This window comes from Argentina silus (assembly GCF_951799395.1).
Source record: "Argentina silus genome assembly, chromosome: 2".
NCBI classification, from domain to species: domain Eukaryota; kingdom Metazoa; phylum Chordata; class Actinopteri; order Argentiniformes; family Argentinidae; genus Argentina; species Argentina silus.
This window is the reverse complement of record NC_139656.1, coordinates 8,818,384-8,839,436: the sequence shown is the minus strand read 5'-3', so window position 1 is coordinate 8,839,436 and position 21,053 is coordinate 8,818,384. Positions and strand designations below refer to the sequence as shown.

Below are 21,053 nucleotides of genomic sequence, written 5' to 3'. Positions count from 1 at the left end.
GGTTAAAAGAAAGGCTATTAGTATTTATGTATTCAAAAACGACATAGGCCTAGTAGTCAGAGATAGTAGATTTAAGACCTTGTAAGAGGCTTTCATAAAATCGTTGATAATACATGGGATAAAATGCAATGTGGGAAATCAGTATGTATTTAGAGATTTTGAAATAATGTATGAGCTTCTGGCGCCCTCTGTTGACTAATGTTGAAAAAACCGCACCTCACCGAGGGGGGAGAAACTATTGAACCGCCCTGAGTACCTGTAAACATTTTTCTACTGAAAATAATGGATAAAATATTACTGAAATGTGGTAGCCTATTATGCTGTCTAACTATGTGGTGACAATCTGGATGCATATCAAGCCTGCAGTTTCGTTTTTTTCTGTTTCATCGTTTCGGCAATCACTGTAAGCTGTTTTGCCTTTGTAGGGCAGTACATCTGTAGACCTATTTATAAATACAATACAGACATAATGAATTATTACAACAGCTGACAAATAATTATGTAATTAGGCTAAATAGTTTAAACATGTTCAGTTGTCAGGCTGAAGGATTGTAGCCGCCTTCATTTAGTGTCCAATGTATTTACTCAAATTATGACAGACCTACTTCAATCTTTGTATGTCTGTAGTTTCATCAATCACAATAGTCTAAAACCACACCACGTCTGATGCAGTAGAATTCATATCAGCGTAGAATAAAACGTGTACCATACAGGCCTATACTGAGAGCAGTGTCGGGTAACCTACACCGTCTATTTTTACTGTAGTCCAAATTACTCAACCGAATAATTTTCTTCTCCGCCCGACTGCACAGTAGGCTTACCCAATATTATTAATTTACCGTACAGTAATGATGTCTGTGCTAGGTTAAGAACAATTGAGGAGGCTAGTCTGCTCTAGGGCTAGGCCTTTATGCAGACTATTGGTCAGATATTTGGCACTCCGACATTAATGATCACATTTTATGTAGGTTATATAACAAAAATCTAAATTAGACCAGAAATTATTTAATCCCACATGCATTTTTGGTCTCCTATTCTAATTATAAATTAAATAAACAAAACATACATTTGTTCTGCTCATTGCTAGAATCTGTTCAACTTTGTCTTCAAAGGACAGCCTGCTAGTGACAGTGACTTAAGTGCACTGAGTGCAGTATATGCGCGTTCAGCGGCTGTCGCAGTGTGGGAAAAGGAATGGCTGGATCGGGTTGGGGAATTTTTTTCTTTTCTCTCTTGAATTACAAGACAGAAAAGTATGTCATCGCCGAAAACAAGAAAGTCGGAATATTATTTAGACTTTATCAATTACTCATCGTGGGATACTTGATCGGGTGAGGTGCAATATATGTCTCTCTTTTATTGCGTGCTCGAGACCTAACATCCCAACTACAGCTTGAATTTTGAGTTTAGCATGCCAGTAACAATTATTTGAATCCCAAGAAAGTAATTATTCAATTATCTGAATACCAATAGAAAGTTGTCAAACTTGGCTGTGTGAGGTCGTTCAAGCTTGCTCAACTGTCATGGAAATTAGTGGTTTCTGATGTACTTGTGACAGTAGTATTAGGCACAGTATAAAGGTGCCTGATGATTTTTATAGATCAGCAGCAATATTTTACAATAACTTTGTGTGCTTTCTGATATGTGAACTATGTATTCTTTCAAGGGATTTCCTTCCCTGATTGCTACCGATTAAACGTAGTCATTGAAACCATTAGGAAGCTTTTAGAAAGGTTTAATGTTACATACTGGATCGTTAAACCATTAGACTGTTCGTGGCAACCATTAAAACTGCAGTCTAATAGGTGTAATGTTTTGTTTCAGTGATAATTACTACAACATGTTCCTATAATACAGAGAGATATAATTAATTGTAAAGATGATATACCAAACCCTATGTACAATCAGTATGTCTAACTTCTCAGGTGGGTCTTCCTGGTTAAGAAAGGATACCAAGAGAGGGAAGAGTCCATCCAGAGCTCTGTCATTACTAAATTAAAAGGTGTGACCCTAACCAACAACTCTGGACTCCACCTATGGGGTGCTGAGGATTATGTCATACCCCCACAGGTGAGACCCAAGAACAGTTTAATTTCAACGTGTATAGTAATTGAAGGGTAATTCAATTCAAATAAAGCTGAAGCAATACAATACATGAGTCTACAAATAAATACTTCATATAGAAATCACAGCTTTGCATTGCATCAATTTCAGGTTGAAGACTATTGAATTCTTTGCCTCAAGAGAAACACCATTAAATCTGTCCTGTTAGATAAAATAGATCTTATCTCCAACTTTAACAGGTGTAATTGACTTAACCTTTAGCCACCCAGTGAAAAATCGATTATATAGAATGGTTTCTTCTTGTCAGTGAACCTAGTCAGGCCCCACAGTACTCCCATATTCTGGTGTTGCATGCTTTGCTTTTATTTTGACCCTCACTATTGTTGTTACTGATGTACAGTTGATGCATAGTCATAATTGATTGAAAGTATAGTATCCAAAGATGTTTCTGTTTGTTGTGGGTTTTTTTAGGGTGAACGAGTTTTCTTCATTGTTACAAATTACATAGAGACCCCGAATCAGAGACTTGGGTTCTGTGCTGAGGTAAGTCAACAGCAGTTTTGTACCACCATAGTCTAAAGAAATTCTCTTAAATCTGAAGTATTTCCCAAAACCGAGACAAGCAATAGGATGACTGTTGAGGTCTCAAAGCAGATAGCAATTTCTAATAAAACAATCATACAGGGAAATAAAAGGCTCAAAATTTAAAGTCAGCATTGATGATGCAATGATTCTTACCAAGCAGAAAATTAGCCAGTGATTTCAGGCAGATGTCATACTATGGCTAGGGCAAACTGTTATCATGACCAGATGTCATACTATGGCTAGGGCAAACTGTTATCATGACCAGGGCCTTTCCAGTTCCCCAAACGTACTTATAGGATGCTGGCACTGTGATAATTATTTTCTGAAAAGTTATGAATGGCTGTTTGATTATGTGTAATGATATGAACTTGACTCTTTGTCTAAAATGGTGTGATCCTAAGAGTGCAGCAACTGCTTTAGCGATGAATTTGTATCTCTTCTAGTTGTTAAATTGTATAGACCTTTTACACTGTGTGCCATCATCTATGTGCAGCTCTTGTCATTTGAGTACAGGTTTGCGTTTGTAATCACTACAGCTTGTGTCATACTCTTTCCAGAACCCCAAAGTTCCAGATGGCCAATGTGTTAACGATTATGACTGCCCAGAGGGCGAGGCTGTGATAGCCGGCCATGGTAAGGGCTAATATGTATCGCATTGGGCTATATTCCTTTATCTAATTTGTATTTACAGAAGAACTCAGTCAGATTTGTCTTTAATGCATAAACCACACATGTTTACAGATTAAACATATTAACATTGTTGTGAAGTTATCACTTCTACATGAATGTCCCATAAAGAAATAAAGGCTCAGGCAAAATGTATCTTTGCTTTTCAGGAATAAAGACTGGTCGCTGCATGAACACAACAGGGACGTGTGAGATACAAGGCTGGTGTCCTGTGGAGCAGAACCAGAAACCCTCGTGAGAACTCATCCTCTTTTTTTCTCACTGTTGCATTCACTCACACTCCATTACATTACTTCTATTTCATATATACCTTGTTCTAATCCTGTAGTAATACATATCAATCACTCTGGTTTGACACAATGTTTTCCCCTCTGATTTCCAGTGAGGCCTTACTAAGCAAAGCAGAGAATTTCACCATTTACATCAAGAACTTTGTCAGGTTTCCTAGGTTTGAATTCTCCAAGTAAGTGGCTCTTGGTGACTCGAGTGTTTCTGAATGGTACTGGGCCGTAGGCCTGAGAGCAGGGGAGTTCTCTAGAGACACAGTGACATAGATCACTAAGCATGTGTGAGTGAGGGGATACATGTCCTAAAAGCTGCTTTGAATAGCTGCACAGTCCCTTCTATTTATACCCCCAGCCCAGCCAGTGTTGTGTGTTCAGTGAGACAGTGGAGCGGTCATCTGAGACGTCCTTGACAGCAGGCCCTGTCCTAGACAGGTGTTAGATCAGATCAGGCCTGTGAGTTCTCATGTCAGTGTGGCTGTTGTTGCAGGCTCATTCAGTTGGAACACTAGTGTTGTCTTTCCAAGCCTGGCTGGAAAGCAGAAAGACAACAGACTTCATTGGTTCATGATTCATGATTTCAGACTTATCAGACAGCAATGTGCAGGTCTTTTGATTACATGACTAGTCACTAATGGATTGTGTGTATTGGAATTGAATCTGTTTCTATGTTTAAACTATGAAGTTAATTGTCTGAGTATGTAATAGTAATGGAATTGAATGTAGTCCCCCCATGATATGCTACTTGAAATGTTCTGTCCGATTTAGTACCATGTGCTGTTTGGGATATGATAGATAAAATATGTGATACTGTTTGACACTTCTGTAAAATGGGTCAAAATGTAAAATTTAAGTGAGCCTGTAAAGGCTCACTTAATTGTCATTGGTTTTACATGGGTAACATTATTTGATACTTTTGCCAGGGAAAAGTGTGATGCTGGACTAAAAAGTAATCTCTGCAATGAAGGACCTCCTAGTAGAAGAATGGTTATTTTCTATTATCCTTTGTCCCCTCTCCTCCCAGGTCAAATGTGCTGGACACCAGTAATGACACCTATCTTAAGAGATGCTCCTATGACAAAGTCCACCATCCCTACTGCCCAATCTTCCGCCTGGGAGATCTGGTCAGCCGCACTGGACACAGCTTCCAGGACATGGCTGCGGTGGTACATTATGCATGGATTTGTATAAGAAGGCTTGTCAGCCTATTTGATTTCTAGGAGACACTAACGGTACATTAAATCTTCAGAGACAGTTGGCTTTCTGGTGTACCACTGTGGCCAAATGAGGCTTTATAAACTGATTCAAGTGGGTTTAGTTCCTCTGGTCCATTGAATTATGATGCAAGTGGAATTACTAATTGTTATTCATTTGTTCGGCAGTTTGGATGTTGAAGATGTTAATAATGGTTGCATAATGATAACAACAAGATGAAACACAGCTGTGTACAAAATGCTCTCTACCTTATCATCCCAGCAAGCTCAGGGGAACATTTACAAGTAAAAACAACCTCCGGTTGTTGATATAGGAACACACCCAATGTTGACTGGGAGAATCATGAAGGGTAACAACTTTTTCTGACTCGCAAAACACACTGTTTACCAGAGTGGCTTCTGTGTTATGAATGTAGCCTTAGAGTTTTCAGTTATGGGGTCGGAGGAAGGCTTGAGGTTAGAGAACTGGAAGGATGCTAGTTTGAAGGAAGGAAAAATGTGCCACTGTGTGAGCTGGCCATCGGAGGGTTGCGAACCACCGCCACTCTGACACTGTTCCCAGCCTCTCCTCTAACTGTTATGGGATACATGTGTGTGACTATATGCATTATGTGTCTCAGGTTGGGTACTGTGACAATATAGTACTTTCCGCTGAAAAATTGGGGAGTTGATGTAAATGTGTTGATGTAAATGTGACCACAGTTCAGGTTAAGGTTGTACATTAATTATTCTCTCTCTCTCTCTCTCTCTCTCTCTCTCTCAGGGTGGGTCAGTTGGAGTTATAATTGAGTGGAACTGTGATTTGGATAAGGACTACTCAAAGTGTAATCCAGAGTACAGCTTCACCCGTTTGGATATTCATTTAAACAACTCAGTCACATCAGGGTACAATTTCAGGTACATAATCCTATGCATTAAGCGCATACTTCAAGCACAACAAACATGATGAGGGTCACTCATATCTATGTACTGTTAAAGTATTAGTTACAGTAGCACTCTTTGAATACTCTATTTAATTTCAAGTCTATCTTTCACCTCCACACAATTGTTTCATTTCCAAACAGCTGATTTGTTTGTTTTCCAGATATACCCAGTACTACAAAGATGAAGCTGGGCAGAGTTATCGGACTTTGTACAAGGTGTATGGCATTCGCTTCGATATCATGATTAATGGACAGGTATGACAGTGATCTGTTGACTTATCTAACAAAAGATATAGATAGTGGTCATAATACAGTCCATGTTTGACGTTCTTTTTTTTCAGGCTGGAAAATTCAACATTGTTCCCACAATAATAGCTATTGGGTCTGGGCTTGCTTTGATGGGTGCAGTAAGTTCTAATTTAATAATTAAATGTATGTATGTATTCACTTTCCAATGCACATAATCAATGTTGTCTTCAAACATGTATTGTAATTCTGTGTAATGCAGCATGCTAAGGTTAAATTAAGTTAGAGCCCTACCTTTTTCTTGATCAAGTGACCTGACCGGGCATGGCCCAGTTCAGAAACAACCCCTAGCCCCTTGATCCTTGTGTACATTTGAAAGGATTGGATTGGTGGAGGGAAAGATGGTAGAAGTCATCTGGTCGGCTGGGGGGAACTTTATTTATATCCAATCCTTTCATATTTACACAAGTGTCTAGGGGGTAGAAGTTGTTTCTGGACAGGGCCAGGCCATAGTCAGGGCCCCTATGGTGTATGTTTGGGTGCAGTCAAATACTTTTTATATATATAATTTCTGCATTTTTCTACATATCACCACAAGAGGGCAATACACTATCATTAATTGAATGAAACTGGCATCCTTATCCTTTGCCTCATGAGGTTTGAGGCCTCTATTTCTCTCCTCAATAGGCCAAAGCTCTTTAAACTGGATCTGTTTAGTTTTAATGCAAAAGTGATTGCTTTGCTTTATTTAGCTTATGTTTTGCAATGGGCTATCAAGGTCACTCCAGCTTTATTATGTGTCAATTATGTTAATTGCCAAGCAAACAAGTGTATGTCTTGACTTGAAACCTGACCTGTTTGTTTGTTTCAGGGAGCCTTTGCGTGTGATATGATACTTCTGTACATGATGAGCACCAGCTCCTTCTATCGAGAGAGGAAATTTGAAACTATGAAGTAAGACTGTCAGAAATTTACAATTTGTAGTTTTTAAAAAGATAACAGAATTTTGGGATTGCTCACTACCTATCTATGTCAGTAAAGTAAAACATTCCTTCAGCAGAAAAGAGCGGGTAAAGAAGCATGCAGATGGGAAGACTGTTCACCGGGACAGAAGACCCAGAAAAGAGGCTGTGGAGCAAATTGTGCAAAATCAGCAAAATGTGGAGCAACAGGAACTCCCCACTGTCTCTCCATCTCTGCCACAGCCCACCTGTCCACGAAACACAGGACAACGGTATTCTGCCAGTGTCTCTCCACGTAGAGTGGAGCAACGGCATCCTACCACTCTCTCACAACGAAAGTAACAGGTTATTCACAGAGTGAGACAAAGAAGTAGGTTCTGTTATTGTCAACACAGCTAGACCAGGTTCTATTGCAGTTGTTGGAAATTATCCACTACTACCAGAGGTGCTGACATATGGCATTGGGGTTCTTCTGCCTCTCATGGGTGATGCATGCCCTGAGTGGACATGATGACTATTGGCTGGCAAAGAGAAATGGCCATGTGCTGCTACACTATACTGGGACAAAGATGATGCAAACGGATTATGAAACAATATCAAAGAGAAAACACACTATTCCATTTCTGGAGTCTTATTTATTGCTGCAGTTGAAGTTGGAAGCATAACAGGTCTTAGAGTGCCGAGGTGGTCAACTGAACCAGGCAATCTGCACTTGGTTGTGTCAGACTGGGATGTTTTTCACACCTGGATAGCTTGCAGTAATATCTGTGTGGAATCCTGCTATAGAACACCACAAACCTCATCATTAAAGTGTATTTGCCATCTCGTACCTTTGGGTCTGTGGTTGTCTAGAATGCAAATATTACTTCTAATTGAATGTGATTACTTGTTGTAACTTCTGTCATGTGCTCCACACATCCATAAATAAAGGGGTTAAGAGTCAAGTGGTTAGTAATGTATAGACTTCATATTCATAAGCAAGTTCTTATTGTGGCTAAATGACCTTTATTATGAAGTGTTATCAATAACTATATGAGGAAGAATCTTGTCTATCAAAACGAATCACAAGATAGGTATAGCTTGTGTTATCCTAAAGTGATGGGGAAAATTGTCAATAAATGTGCAAACAGGTTGTATGGAGATGTTTATTAATTCTACAGGATCCAATCAGAACTGTTATACCTATTTACACTACTATAAGAAATCCTGTAATAAAGATGTTATTTAACAGCCAATGCTTATGTTCAATAACATTTTTCTACTGCTTGATGAAGACCGTTTCAATCATAGAAGCAATTAAGTGAGGATCAACAATTACATATTACTGATGTTCACCGTTAAGTTCAGTGCAAGAGGGAAATAAGGAATTAGTTCTATACTGATTAGTGACTAAATAAAGAATTGCTGACGTTCACATAGCTGTATACAGTTCATCTGGCAGTCTTTCATTGCCTATATACAGTTGAGTGAACAGTTAAGACATTGGATTTACATGACGCTGGGTTAAATCTGTCTTATCCTGATAAATTGCATCAGTATACATGCACCATTCCATAGAGGAATGTCCAAAATAGGACGTAGGTAAAAAGCCCACCAACAAGCCCCCCTGTGAAAAGCAGCCTCCGGGATTTGAAACACTTGTTCCAACGGCGTCCAGCCTTGAGGATCAGGAGAAGGGAGAGGAGAAACGAGGCGAGGAAATAAAATATGAAGCCGTACAGTCCGGCAAGCCCAAGGATGCCGGCGGTCGCCCCCGACAGAGCAGATACTGACGTCCGGCAGTAGTCCAACACGGCGGCGTTGCCCCTCACAGCAACCTCGCTGATGAACTGTGGTCCTTCCCGTTTAGCAACCAGTGAGGCCATGTCTGCAGTTTCGAATGAATGAGAGCTTCTGCTGCAATAAATAGTCATAATAAAATCATTGGCTACAGATATTGAATGATAACGTTATCTTGCATAGATTACAATATTGTCCAAAAATATGCATGCAGACAGCTAAGATTGCATGATTCAGTCAGTCTATCCTTTCTTCGCTACGCTAGCTCAGTAGTTGACTAGTTAGCTAGTAGCAGTTTACTCACCGTATCAAACAATAATATACAGTGCTTTGTTCACTTCACAAACCCACTCAAATGAACATAGTTTATATGAAACTCGATGTGGGTACTAATGTCTTAATAAAATGTTGTAAGCTAGAGAAATAAAGCTCATTTCTAGCTACTCAACACTCAGATGCGACGTCTGTCATTTAGAGCCGGCCATTTTCTTGCGAAATGCATTGTGGGATTGTCGTATCAACTGAATATGTTTAACAGTTCACAAATATTTCAATTAATTAAGTTATTTTACATTTTGTGATATATTTACAATAGCATATACAATGTAACGTTTATTCTAGATGTAATGGTCGTGACCTGTGACCTGCTTTCAAATGACCTTTAGTCATTCAGTACGGTGTCCGCTGAAGGCCGAAAATAGAGATCTCTCTATTTACAAACAGAAGCCACAAACTACCAATAAAGTTCTTAGCAACGATGGCGAAATATGTATTAGGGATAGACATAGGAACCACTTCAATCAAGGTCGTCTTACTTGATATTTGTTCAAAAAACGTATCGGAGAGTTTCTCTTTGCCAACGAAGGCAGATTTCGTCAACGATGAATCACATGTATGTGGCACTGACAGCCTATGGTACAATAGTTTCCTGTTTACTATCCAGTCTGCATTTGATTGTTTCTTCTGAAAATGCCTATTTGCTTTCTAATGTAGGCTAAAGAACAAGATACTGGACAAATGATAACAACTCTGAATGAGTGTATCGCCTCTCTGACCAGAGACAAGCTTCAGAATGTCATTAGAGTTGGGATGTCTGGACAAATGCATGGGGTTTTGTTCTGGAAAGCAAAAACAGGTAAATACAAGGCACCCACCATGTTAATTCGATTTTTGATTGAGAAAATCCCAGTGCTACTTGATGAAAGGTGAACCAAATCCTGTCTTATTTACCATCCAGGTTGTGATTGGTCCAATGGAAACCTCTTCAGACCGAAAGACACTAGTCAGCTGATCACCTGGCAAGATGGACGCTGCAGCAGTGATTTCCTGTTCACTCTTCCAAAACCAGACTCACATCTCAGTGTAGCCACAGGCTTTGGTTGTGCTACCATATTCTGGTACATGAGACACAGGTACACACAGCATGCAAACATGACCAGATTGACTGCGAAGAATAGACACAGTGTGTTGGTCAACCTTTCAGTTTGATTAAATTATGTCATATTCATATGATCCAAATAAGATGTATATAATTTGAATGCAGGCCAGGGTTTCTGGCTGATTTTACAGTGGCAGGAACCATCCATGACTATGTGGTGTCCATGCTGTGTGGTTTGGAGAGATGTGCAATGACTTCCCAGAATGCAGCCAGCTGGGGCTACTTTAACACTGTCACCAACCAGTGGAACATGGACATGTGAGTATGTCCTGTCTAAAAATGCTGCTGTACTACGACAAATTATGCATGGATGAGAGTTTGTTTGGACAAACGTGTTATGCCCCTCTCATTAGATACACTGTAAACTAATACTATTCTATTTAACTCTTTGTATTTTAATGCATCCAAGTTTAAAGGGTGTTATCACTAATTTAAACTGTGCACATTAATGTATGTGTTGTTGTGTGTTAGCTAACAAGCATCTGTGTGGGCACGCTGTAGTCTGAAGGATGCTGGCTTCCCTGTGCACCTGCTCCCTGAGTGTGTGGAGTCTGGCAGCTTGGCTGGGCAGACATGCTCTGAGTGGCATGGCATTCCTCTCCACACACCTGTTGGGGCAGCCCTGGGAGATTTCCAGTGCTCTGTCTACTCCTGCATGACTGACAGGACAGATGCAGGTGAAGTTGACAGAGCAGAGTGGCAGTCCTACCTGTGAATGTCAGTTGTTCATAAGCTTTTCATGTGATAGTAACCCACACATATCAGTCAACTATCTCTGTTCATTTTTACAGTTCTCAATATAAGCACCTCTGCCCAGCTGACCTATGCCATGCCAGCTGACTTCACACCACCAAATGTTCCTGAACCCACCTCCTCCATCTCCTACTTCCCCTATTTTGACGGTTCTTACTTGGCGGTGGCAGCCTCACTCAATGGAGGAAATGTGTTGGCCACTTTCGTGGGGATGCTGAGTGCATGGATGAAAGAGCTAGGTAAATTGTAACAGTGTAAATTCAATCAGAAACCCTATCATACATTTCCAGTTAGACATAGAACATTTTTCCCATGATCACTTTTTTGTTTTTTCTCACACTTGAAGGGGTAGGTGTCAGTGACTCAAGCCTCTATGAGCAGCTGGTCAGATCTGGCCTGAGCCAGGAGAGCAGTGACCTGAGAGTGAGTCCCACCATCCTGGGGGAGAGACACAACCCTCTCTGTCTCGGCCAGATTTCCAACATAGCCACTTCCAACCTCTCCTTGGGTCATGTGACCAGAGCAATGTGCTGCGGTATACTGGACAACATAACTTCTATGATGCCGCCTCCCTCTCTGCAGGAGGCAGGAGTGAAGAGGATCATGGGAAGTGGGAGTGCCCTGTCCCGTAACAAGGTGCTACGACAGGAAGCAGAGAGGGCGTTCCCTCTACTTATGGAATATGGAAGAGATGTGGATTCAGCAGTTGGTGTGGCCATGGTCTTTCATGACCAACTGTGAATTAGAACTTGCATCCAGAGGGACAAACCTGTTTGTTTACTTGAATACTTTGGAATTCATTTCTTGGAATAGCTGTGACTATTGCAATCTAAGGTACTGTTGGTAATGCATTTTGCCACTGCCATCACTTTCAAATGATGTATTATATTTACAGACCTATCATTTACTCTAAAACATGCAAGCAACTTATGTATAGTAATTGCAGTACAATAATTTATTTGACAAATCAGTTTACAATAGTGCACTTGTATTGTAACTAAAACAATAGTCCTGCTACTGATATTATTTCTATTATATTTCTTATATATTATATTTCTTGTTATTAATGATAGCATTCATTCATTAATTTCAGTGAAATTTGAGGATTACATTGTAATAATTACAACGGTATTGTTTTATTTTCTGTGAACCTGTTTGTCATTTGATGACTGATTTTTATATATGTGATCATGACATAAAAATAAACCATAAAGCCTGTTGACTTCTAGTCGATATTGAAAGAATAGAGAAGAAGATGCATAATAGCATCTTCATAATCATAGATAACAATGAGTAAACACTACACCAGCCTATGGTCTTTCCGATCACATGTTTAGTAACTCTAACAGACACACACCACACAGTTCTGCAGACAGAAGATCTGTGTAAAGGAAGGCACACAGGAAGCTCTGCAAAGATGTTCTGAGAAAAATGAAAAAAACGCTTACTTTTAAATAACTGAAAAAACCCTGTGACAAGGAATACATTCAAAACAGTAAGTAAACTACAAATCATTTGATGTTGTGTGAAATATCTGAGATGAGATAAAACTAAGACACATGTTTAATTGTTTTTACATGTCATACACTTGAAGTAAATAGGACAAATATGTCACTGCATGAGTGATAAGGTGATGTGAACATGAACATATGAACATCATAATGCTGTTTAAAAAATCTGATTATTGTTACATATGATTGTTTTAAAGCAAAGGCTGTGAAAATGAGAGGCAAAAAGAAAGCTTTAGGATTTGATAATGCCATCCTTTGTCCCCTGCAAATATATATATGCTCAATATGTAGTACTTGCCTAGATAAGAGCAGCAGTAGCAATTATTGTTCATTTACCACTTTGTGGTAAATGGTTAACATTAACATTCCTTCCCTTTATTTTCCAACATTCATAAGGTTTAGCTGATATCCTTTGTGCATCTCTTTGGTACTCTGATTGCTGGATCAGTATATCTTGAAAGGATCAATAAAAACAAGGTCAGCCATCCTTTTAGCTCTCAGAGGTCCGCTAATGTACTCTGGAGATGGATTCTCTATCTCCCCACAGCACTCATTTTAAGTCCTTGATTAGGGAACAGCTCACAGAGGCATGCTCTCTTATTAATTATTGTGTGTATTTTGTATTTAGGGTTAGGGTTGTTTTTTGTAATTGTAGTTATATGTGGACAGGGCACACCTGTAAAAAAAGAGACCTTGATGATTTCCCGTGTTTTCCCTAAAAGCTAATGCTCATTCATGACATAATGATTTAGGGTGCTTATTCATGACATAAGGATGAAATAATACAAGGACATTTTACTATTCAGTGCAATGCTCTTCATACTGTAGTTATCTGTATATTAGATCTTCAGGTCACAGATCCGTTTCTTGTGTCTTTGTTTGTATAATGGGTAACATTTGAATTATCGATGATGGTTTTGCATTGTTTAGGTGTGGAATGGTTATTTCACTACAAAGGGTCCTGAAGTCTTTCACTCCACCCAAAATGTTGTACATTTGATCTCCACTTGCACATACCCTGAGAAACTAAAATATACTCATAGATACTATGCATATTACCAAATGGCATTTTTGTTAAAATAAGTTTTTGTGTCTTAAACTGTGATTCTCACATGCATTGTAACATGATATTCCATGATGTCATTTTCTGCCACTGCAGTCATTTGTAAAGATGAGTATCACAGGGGGTCAGTCCAGATCAGAGTAGGAGTGCAGTAAAGATCCATGACAATAACATAATTCAGCCTGGATCTTAGCTCTCAGTTACACTGCTAGAATTGTGGTTAATGTGATAATAATACATTAAAATGTCAAATACAATAATGTGCTCACATGAGGAACTAAATGAGAAAGATCTCATCATGTGCTACGCCTAGTTGATGCTGTGGTTTTGTTTTTGGGCTTCTTTTTTTTTAAGAAGGGGAGGGGTTGATAATCATATGACCCAGCATAAAAAAAAAAAGGGTCGTGTCTGAGCAATAGAAGCCACACCAAGCCCTAGGGGCCCAGCATAAGAACTAACCAAATAAGGATCCATAAACTACATCACTTGACAGTAAAATGGACACCCTTAATAAAGCACATAGACATGATGTCATAAAGTCTTTGTTCACATGCACATTGTTGTACAGTGAGGTACCATGCAAATGGAAGTAGGAGATATGCATATTACCCAATCTCATATCTGTGTTATGGTGGTAAATTAATAAAATTGGTCATGTTCTGAGCCATCAGTACATGTTGCTCAAATAACAAACGATTAATGTTTACTTTTAATTAAATATGTTTTACATTTGTTTGCACCTCGTCACTTGCCCTTAAAACAGCAAAAGATATTTGCACACTTAATTTATATTACTGTATTTTGCAATATTGCTTAAGTGTAAAATGATTTTTTTATGAGATGGAACTAGGTGTACAAAACATTTGTAATGATCAGAAATGTGGTGAAATCATGGGCCTGACTTCTCTCTTTTTCTCTCAGTTTCCATCTGAATCATTGTCCATCCCTTCCCCTTTTGTCTGACATCTACAGGAAAACCAAAAACAATAGTTTCCAATCCTCCCAGACAGCATTTATTTAGAGCCTCATATTAACTATTTATTCCTCACCAACAATGTTTCTCATTAAAGTCGTTCTCATTTGCAGCTCAACTGAGAATCTTCTGCAAAATATTGCTAGAAAATGTTGCCAGATTAAATTATGTCTTAGCTACTGTTGTCATGGAAAATTGCTGATAAATAACCGGCTTTGTTACTCATCAGGGGTGAAATATCACATGTCTAAACCCATGTGTTTTTAGAGGCCAAATCTCTCACAATGTTTCATAAGGATGTGGAAAGGTTTCCATAGCTAAAGAACTAAAGATTGATTCATAAATGTCAAGTTAAAATGCAAATGACCAAATAGTGTTGAACAATTACAGAGCCCAAGACAAGGTCCATGAATGTCTCTCCCTTCCACATTACAACATTTATTTAGTTCAAAATGTTTATTGAATCCCTTGAACATATTAGTGTCTAATTTACATAGCATATGTATTTACATTACCATGACTTGTCTCCTCCAGAGCATCAGTGTGAGAAGTCAATATGAGCAAGTCAAAGGACCCAGATCGGACCCCATTCTCCCTGGAGACTGATGACAGAACTGATGAGGAGAGGGCACAGAGCAAACAGGTGAAGAAGGACCGCCTGGTGTCTGCCCTGGGCATGGGCAGCCCAGAGAGCTCTAAAGCGCCCATGGATTCAGACTACCAGGAAGAGATGGAGGAAGCCCAGCCCAAGATCAAATTCAATCTCAATTTTGACAAGTGAGACATCCAATTCACTGAGCATAATGTAGGCTAATGTGATTTCAGGCTTTTCATAGCCTGGCTGTATGCTCAGTAACAAGAGTGTTAATGATGTTGAGAGGATACAGCTGTCTGACCCAAGGGCAGAGTTTAAATCAGAAAATAATTTACAATAAGATATTAGTTTTGAGGCCCTGTTGAGCAAAACCATATATTTATTTACAAACAAAAAGGGCTTTTGCAATCTTACATAAAGTCTAAAATATTTCTTTTTTCCATTCTAGGAAAGTGAGAGGGTTGGAGGAGAGCGAAGAGGAGAGGGACAAGAGGTTTGACATCATAAGGCTGTTTGAGGCAGTATCAAGTGATAATTTCAACAAGCAGGAGCTGGAACAGTACCTGCATCAGTCCATGAAAAAGCTCACCAACTCTGAATGTGAGGAGGTCCATGTATACTGGAGTTATCTGTCATGGGTCAATTGCCAGGTCACAACAACATAACATAAACACACACCATTTCTTCACTAATTGTTTTCTCTCTAGATCAATCTTACGGCAAAAACGCCCTGCTCAAGGCTATTCAGAGTCTGAAAGATAGCAGGAATTACATAGTAACGTCTCTCCTAGACATCTCAGAGAAGATGGGAGACATTAAAGAATTTGTCAATGCATCGTATACAGACAGCTATTACAAAGGTAAACTTTCACACAACACACAATCATCATTTGCTGATTTCCTAATCTACATCTTGCCTCTGCCAACTCAGCATAATGTACAGCCCTCAACCACTTATCATACAGCCACACATATAAGGTTAAGTATCTTTAACAGTGTATCCTTTCTATCTGTGGATCACATAGGCCAAGCAGCCATTCATATTGCCATTGAGAGAAGGAGCATTGATTTAGTTCAGCTATTGGTCAAAAAAGGAGCAGATGTCCATGCCAAAGCCTGTGGGAAATTCTTCCAGCCCTACAAAGAACCCAGCTTCTACTTTGGTGAGTGAGTCACTGAGCATCAGTGCCCTCCTCTGGCAGGTTTGCTCCTCTGCTGCTTGTCTAGTCACCCCATGGAGAGAGGAATCATTTTCTTGTTTATGGCTGTTTGCAAAAACATTATCAATTCATAAAATGTACAAAATGAAAGAATACTCTACTTACAAGTATGATGATCCAAATATTAGGATAAAATGACTAATTTGTGGAGAACTCTGATTGACAGGGGAATTGCCTCTATCCCTGGCTGCATGCACCAATCAGTCAGACGTTGTGGACTTCCTGATGGAGAACGAGTACCACAGGGTGGACGTGAGGGAGAGGGACTCCCAGGGCAACACGGTGCTGCACGCCCTGGTTGTGGTGGCCGACAACACTAAAGAGAACACTGACTTTATCACTGCCATGTATGACCACATCCTCACTACAACCGCCAGGCTCCACCCAAAATGGAAGCTAGAGGATGTAGAGAACAACCAGATGTTGACACCTATCAAACTGTCTGCCAAGACCGGCAAGATCGGGGTAAAAAGTAGTGTCTGAGATGGGGAACTCTGTATGATCTGCCCACCATAAGCTGTTTGCTGTCATCTATCACCAGTGTAACATTTTGTTCCTATAAGACTGAGGAAGAACACATGCATATACTGTATATATATATATATATCCGTCCTCACATGCATTTGTCAAAATGTGGTACACACTTTTGAATGTGTTAATTCTCTGATTGTTGTCCCATAGCTCTTTCAACACATACTGCACCGTGAGTTCGAGGACAAACAGACTAGACACCTGTCCCGTAAGTTCACTGAGTGGGTTTATGGGCCTGTCCACACCTCTCTCTACGACTTGGCCTCTCTTGACTCCTATGAGAAGAACTCAGTCCTGGAGATAGTCATCTATAACAGTGACATCCCTGTAAGTCACATCAATATCCATCATTCAATACATACATATTCAGTACATACAATACAATACAATATAATACAATACAATACAATACAGCATACAATAATTTAATTTGAAAAAAAATACATCTCTACAAAGGGGGAGACCTACAGCAAAGATGTATCTATTACCAGTAAAGTCTAATTAAACAGCTAAATCTAATTTCAGAATCGTCATGAGATGCTCCAAATTGAGCCTCTGAACAGGCTGCTGGAGGAGAAGTGGGATAGGTTTGCTGGTCGAATCTTTTTTTTCAACTTTGTGGTCTACCTTCTGTACCTCGCCATCTTCACTGCCATGGCCTACAACAGGAAGCAGGGAACGGTGAGGTGTTTGCATCAACACAATGACGTCATTATACTGTACCTAATGTAGTGGAGGAGATCAAATCAGAGTTTGCAGGTTTTCCATATGATTCTTTCACAACAACAATTTTGACTTGTGTTCTTGTTCTCTGACACTCAGCCGCCTTTCCCCCTGGAGCATTCCACAAAGGAATACCTGCGTCTTGTGGCTCAGTTTATTACAGTGGTGGGATCGTGCTACTTCTTCATAAGAGGCGTACGTGTACAACAGCACTTCTTACATTTGAAGTAAAACTGGAACATTTCATTACATTTAGTGAAATACTATACAGCATGGCTGATGTGTTTTTAGTATCAGAGTCTCAAACACCTAGAATACAACCCAACAAAATAGTATTTAAATGTCCGGTTCATCAAATGTTTTTCTCCATCCCCAGGTATTAGACTTAAAGAGAAAGCGTCCAACACTGAAGACATTGCTGATTGATGGATACAGTGAGATTCTTTTGTAAGTTATACAAAAACAAAAAGTCTCCACACACTAATTATTTACAATATTAATGCACCATCTGCCTCTACTATGATTATAGCATAACTACTCCATAAACACAAATTATGTCACAATCTAGGATGGCAGGACATCTTTCAGTCTGTGTTGCAAGCATATAACCTCTTCTTCTGGTACACACTGTATAGTAACATGTTTGCGTCAGTGCAGTCCAAAGCAGCATCTTTGATCCGGACATCTGAGGATATATCTAGCAGTCTGTGTGTAAAAAGTGATCCTATACCATTCTGCTTTAGTACGTTTTTGGCAGCTCCACACAGTACATGTGTAGGTTGTTAGTGTTTCAAATATGATGTCAGAGGGCTCTCTGGTGATTCTGACTCTTTGGCTCTCTGGTGATTCTGACTCTTTGCTGGTAGTTTTCTGCAGGGTGTCCTCTTTTTGGCCTCCACGGTGCTGTACTGCTGTGGGAGGGAGGAGTACCTTGGCTTCTTGGTAATGTGCTTGGCTCTCAGCTGGGTCAACCTGCTCTACTTCTCTAGGGGCTACATACACATGGGCATCTACAGTGTCATGATACAGAAGGTAGTTGATGCAGGTCACACTCCTACAGAACATCTATGATTCATTGCCACAGGACATACCTTAATATGTGATTGGCACAACATTGATATCATGACCAAGCTGCGCTGACTTCCTTTGATTCACTAGTTCTCTGTTTTTTTCCCCTTTGTAGGTGATCCTAAGTGATATATTGCGCTTTCTTTTTGTCTACATTGTCTTCCTCCTTGGATTTTCAGCAGGTATTTCATCTCTCCTGTCACTTTTGTATTCAGGGACACAAAATATTCAGCCTGTCAGACGCTTATGAATTGTAAATGAATGTTTATTCTTCTACCACAATCAAAATACCTATCACATTGCCAGTGACAGTGCCGTGGTACAATGACACTTCTAAAACAGTGAAAACATTTCAGACAGTGTAAACACACATTATAAAACTACACTGTCAATAGACGGTAACCATACTCTGTTCCCCCACAGCCATGGTAACTCTGCTGGTGGAGCCTTCAGAGTCTAACCCCAACCCTAACCCAGAGTCAAACACCACATACACACGTAGCTTCTTCGGTAAGCCGGTGGATGACTCCGAGGGGTGTAAGAAACCCACCTACAAAGACTTTACCTACACCATACTGGAGCTGTTCAAGTTCACCATCGGCATGGGCGACCTGGAGTTTACCAACATCTATCCCTACAAGGCGGTGTTCTACACGGTGCTCATTTCCTACATCGTGCTCACCTACATCCTACTGCTCAACATGCTCATCGCCCTCATGAGCCGCACAGTGGAGAATCTCTCCCTGGAGAGCACCAGCATCTGGAAACTACAGGTGCTCCAGGAAGTGACATTGTAACACTATATTAAACTGTTTGGTCCGAGCTTATTAATTACTTTACTCCCACTGCAGGCACATGTCACAGAGGGTGTATTAATTGTACATTTCTCTGTGTTTGCAGCGGGCCATTACTATCCTAGACCTGGAGAGGAGCCTGCCGCACTGCCTTAGGAAGAGTCTTCGCTCTGGGGTGGAGAAGGACCTGGGCAATAAGGCTGAAGAGGACCGTCGTTGGTGCTTCAGGTGCCTCACATGGTCCCATCTCATCCAGTTCTGATGCAGTGACCAGATTACTTGAGATTCACCATCTTAGAGAGCACAACTGGGCTTTATGAGACACACAGGTTTTACTTAATGACAAAAGCACTTGCGAGTAAACATTTGAATTGTAAAGGTAAGAATGCGTTTAGGTTTCAATCAACATTGATGAAATGGGACACATTTGCCCAACACAACCCCATTCAGCTGTACTCATTGTGTCAGGAAAAGATAATGGAACATGTATGGCAGCTGTGTGTGGAACTGAATGACTGCACTGCTGTGCAGAGTACACAGTGTGCCTCATTGATCTGCTTTCTCTGACAGCTGATTGATGTGTGTCATACAGCAGACAGTAATTGGAGAATGTGTCCTCTGTTGTCTCAGAGTGGAGGAAGTCAACTGGAACAAATGGAACGCCCACCTGAGCATGATCAATGAGGATCCTGGGAGCTGGGATGCGGTTGTGCCATCTCCTACACAGAGATCGCCAGGCAGAGGTTTGGAGAGGAAAACTATCTGAGTTTATTGTCTAGGCTTTAACACCTTTAAGGTCACAAATTGTAATATTTCTATACAAATCAAGTGTATATAAGCATAAGCATAATAAGCATGTTTATATATCAAATATAATGCAGAGTATGCCGCTAAACCTTCTCATCTCCCCTCAGAGAGGAACTGGCGAGGGTTCCTGAGGGATTTCAGTCGACGAGGTACACAGCGACAGCATCGCCAACAAACACACGTGTCCAGAGAGATGACCCCTCTGTCTCCCAGTCCAGTCTGAAGACAGAGCACTGCACCTCCACTTCTTCTCATCTTAAATTTCCCCTCAGCCAGGCTTGGCCTACTCTATAACCATCCAGATCATGGCTGTACAATAATCTTTAATAGTTGCTATGGTTATACATTTGACCAGAAAAAGCAATGTTATTTTGGTGCTAATATTCTTAGAAATTACACAACTGAACTAGCCGTAGCAACCTTTCTTATCATATCATACATACAAAGGTATGATTGTATTATTGATTTATAAATCTATTGAAATATTAAAGAAATATGTTGTTGGTGACAGTAAAGTCTACCCTGTGGATAAATGGAAACATCACACCCTGCTGTGCTGACACATGGGAGTTCGGACTTGAAGGACACCATCCTAAGTATTATGAAATTACGTGGATTCTGTTACAAAAAACAGAGTCCTACAACACTCTACTTGCTTATAATTACTCATGTCAGGACCCCCCTTAGCCCAAAACGGGTCTGTCCCATATTATGCATTTACAAAGTTCAGTCGTGGGTCACACAGTGCATGCCGCTGTTATGATTCACCCCCTGCATCGCTCAAATGTCTCGATAGAATAGAGCGATACTGAGCCCAGACCGCCGTCCCTCCC

At 40.1% G+C, this 21,053-nt stretch overlaps 4 protein-coding genes across 8 annotated transcripts; 3 read left to right on the top strand and 1 right to left on the bottom strand.

Moving 5' to 3' along the window:
• Positions 1-1,917: 1,917 nt before the first annotated feature.
• p2rx5 (purinergic receptor P2X, ligand-gated ion channel, 5) lies at positions 1,918-7,979 on the top strand (the record flags this gene model as incomplete). Its single annotated transcript, XM_083695180.1, has 11 exons — positions 1,918-2,070; positions 2,536-2,607; positions 3,207-3,282; positions 3,486-3,570; positions 3,719-3,799; positions 4,645-4,786; positions 5,598-5,731; positions 5,919-6,012; positions 6,099-6,164; positions 6,875-6,957; positions 7,061-7,979. Coding segments are annotated over 11 exons (1,233 nt in total), but the record flags the coding sequence as incomplete, so codon positions are not given.
• A 117-nt stretch (positions 7,980-8,096) lies between these two features.
• On the bottom strand, positions 8,097-10,032 carry emc6 (ER membrane protein complex subunit 6). 4 transcript variants are annotated; one of them, XM_083665072.1, is made up of 2 exons: positions 9,899-10,032; positions 8,097-8,861 (listed from the first exon to the last, which is right to left on the bottom strand). In XM_083665072.1, the coding sequence occupies exon 2, from the start codon at positions 8,828-8,830 to the stop codon at positions 8,498-8,500; it is 333 nt and encodes a 110-aa protein (XP_083521198.1). In that variant the 5' UTR covers positions 8,831-8,861; positions 9,899-10,032; the 3' UTR covers positions 8,097-8,497. The 4 variants fall into 4 exon arrangements, with proteins under 4 accessions (XP_083521198.1, XP_083521199.1, XP_083521196.1 ...); XM_083665073.1 differs by having other exon boundaries at positions 8,097-8,858; positions 9,899-10,016; XM_083665070.1 differs by lacking the exon at positions 9,899-10,032 and adding an exon at positions 9,049-9,223.
• On the top strand, positions 9,501-11,680 carry shpk (sedoheptulokinase). The gene is made up of 7 exons (XM_083665069.1): positions 9,501-9,636; positions 9,738-9,879; positions 9,982-10,156; positions 10,288-10,440; positions 10,684-10,859; positions 10,974-11,174; positions 11,282-11,680. Exons 1-7 carry the CDS (start codon positions 9,502-9,504, stop codon positions 11,674-11,676), a joined length of 1,377 nt encoding a protein of 458 aa, XP_083521195.1. The 5' UTR covers position 9,501; the 3' UTR covers positions 11,677-11,680.
• A 629-nt stretch (positions 11,681-12,309) lies between these two features.
• trpv1 (transient receptor potential cation channel, subfamily V, member 1) lies at positions 12,310-20,721 on the top strand. Of its 2 annotated transcripts, none has more exons than XM_083665067.1 (16): positions 12,310-12,430; positions 15,017-15,259; positions 15,526-15,677; positions 15,785-15,937; positions 16,103-16,240; positions 16,464-16,762; positions 16,979-17,155; positions 17,354-17,509; positions 17,651-17,746; positions 17,928-17,998; positions 18,418-18,583; positions 18,735-18,801; positions 19,043-19,392; positions 19,520-19,641; positions 20,044-20,156; positions 20,328-20,721. In XM_083665067.1, exons 2-16 carry the CDS (start codon positions 15,039-15,041, stop codon positions 20,441-20,443), a joined length of 2,397 nt encoding a protein of 798 aa, XP_083521193.1. In that variant the 5' UTR covers positions 12,310-12,430; positions 15,017-15,038; the 3' UTR covers positions 20,444-20,721. The 2 variants fall into 2 exon arrangements, with proteins under 2 accessions (XP_083521193.1, XP_083521194.1); XM_083665068.1 differs by lacking the exon at positions 12,310-12,430 and adding an exon at positions 12,843-12,923.
• Positions 20,722-21,053: the final 332 nt, after the last annotated feature.

Coding starts and splice junctions, on each gene's coding strand:
- emc6 (XM_083665072.1), bottom strand. CDS start 8,830: ATGGCCTCACTGGTTGCTAAACGGGAAGGACCACAGTTCATCAGCGAG.
- shpk (XM_083665069.1), top strand. CDS start 9,502: ATGGCGAAATATGTATTAGGGATAGACATAGGAACCACTTCAATCAAG. Junction 9,637..9,737: donor TCGTCAACGATGAATCACAT/GTATGTGGCACT, acceptor TTTCTAATGTAG/GCTAAAGAACAAGATACTGG. Junction 10,441..10,683: donor AACCAGTGGAACATGGACAT/GTGAGTATGTCC, acceptor GGCACGCTGTAG/TCTGAAGGATGCTGGCTTCC.
- trpv1 (XM_083665067.1), top strand. CDS start 15,039: ATGAGCAAGTCAAAGGACCCAGATCGGACCCCATTCTCCCTGGAGACT. Junction 15,260..15,525: donor TTCAATCTCAATTTTGACAA/GTGAGACATCCA, acceptor TTTCCATTCTAG/GAAAGTGAGAGGGTTGGAGG. Junction 16,241..16,463: donor AGAACCCAGCTTCTACTTTG/GTGAGTGAGTCA, acceptor TCTGATTGACAG/GGGAATTGCCTCTATCCCTG.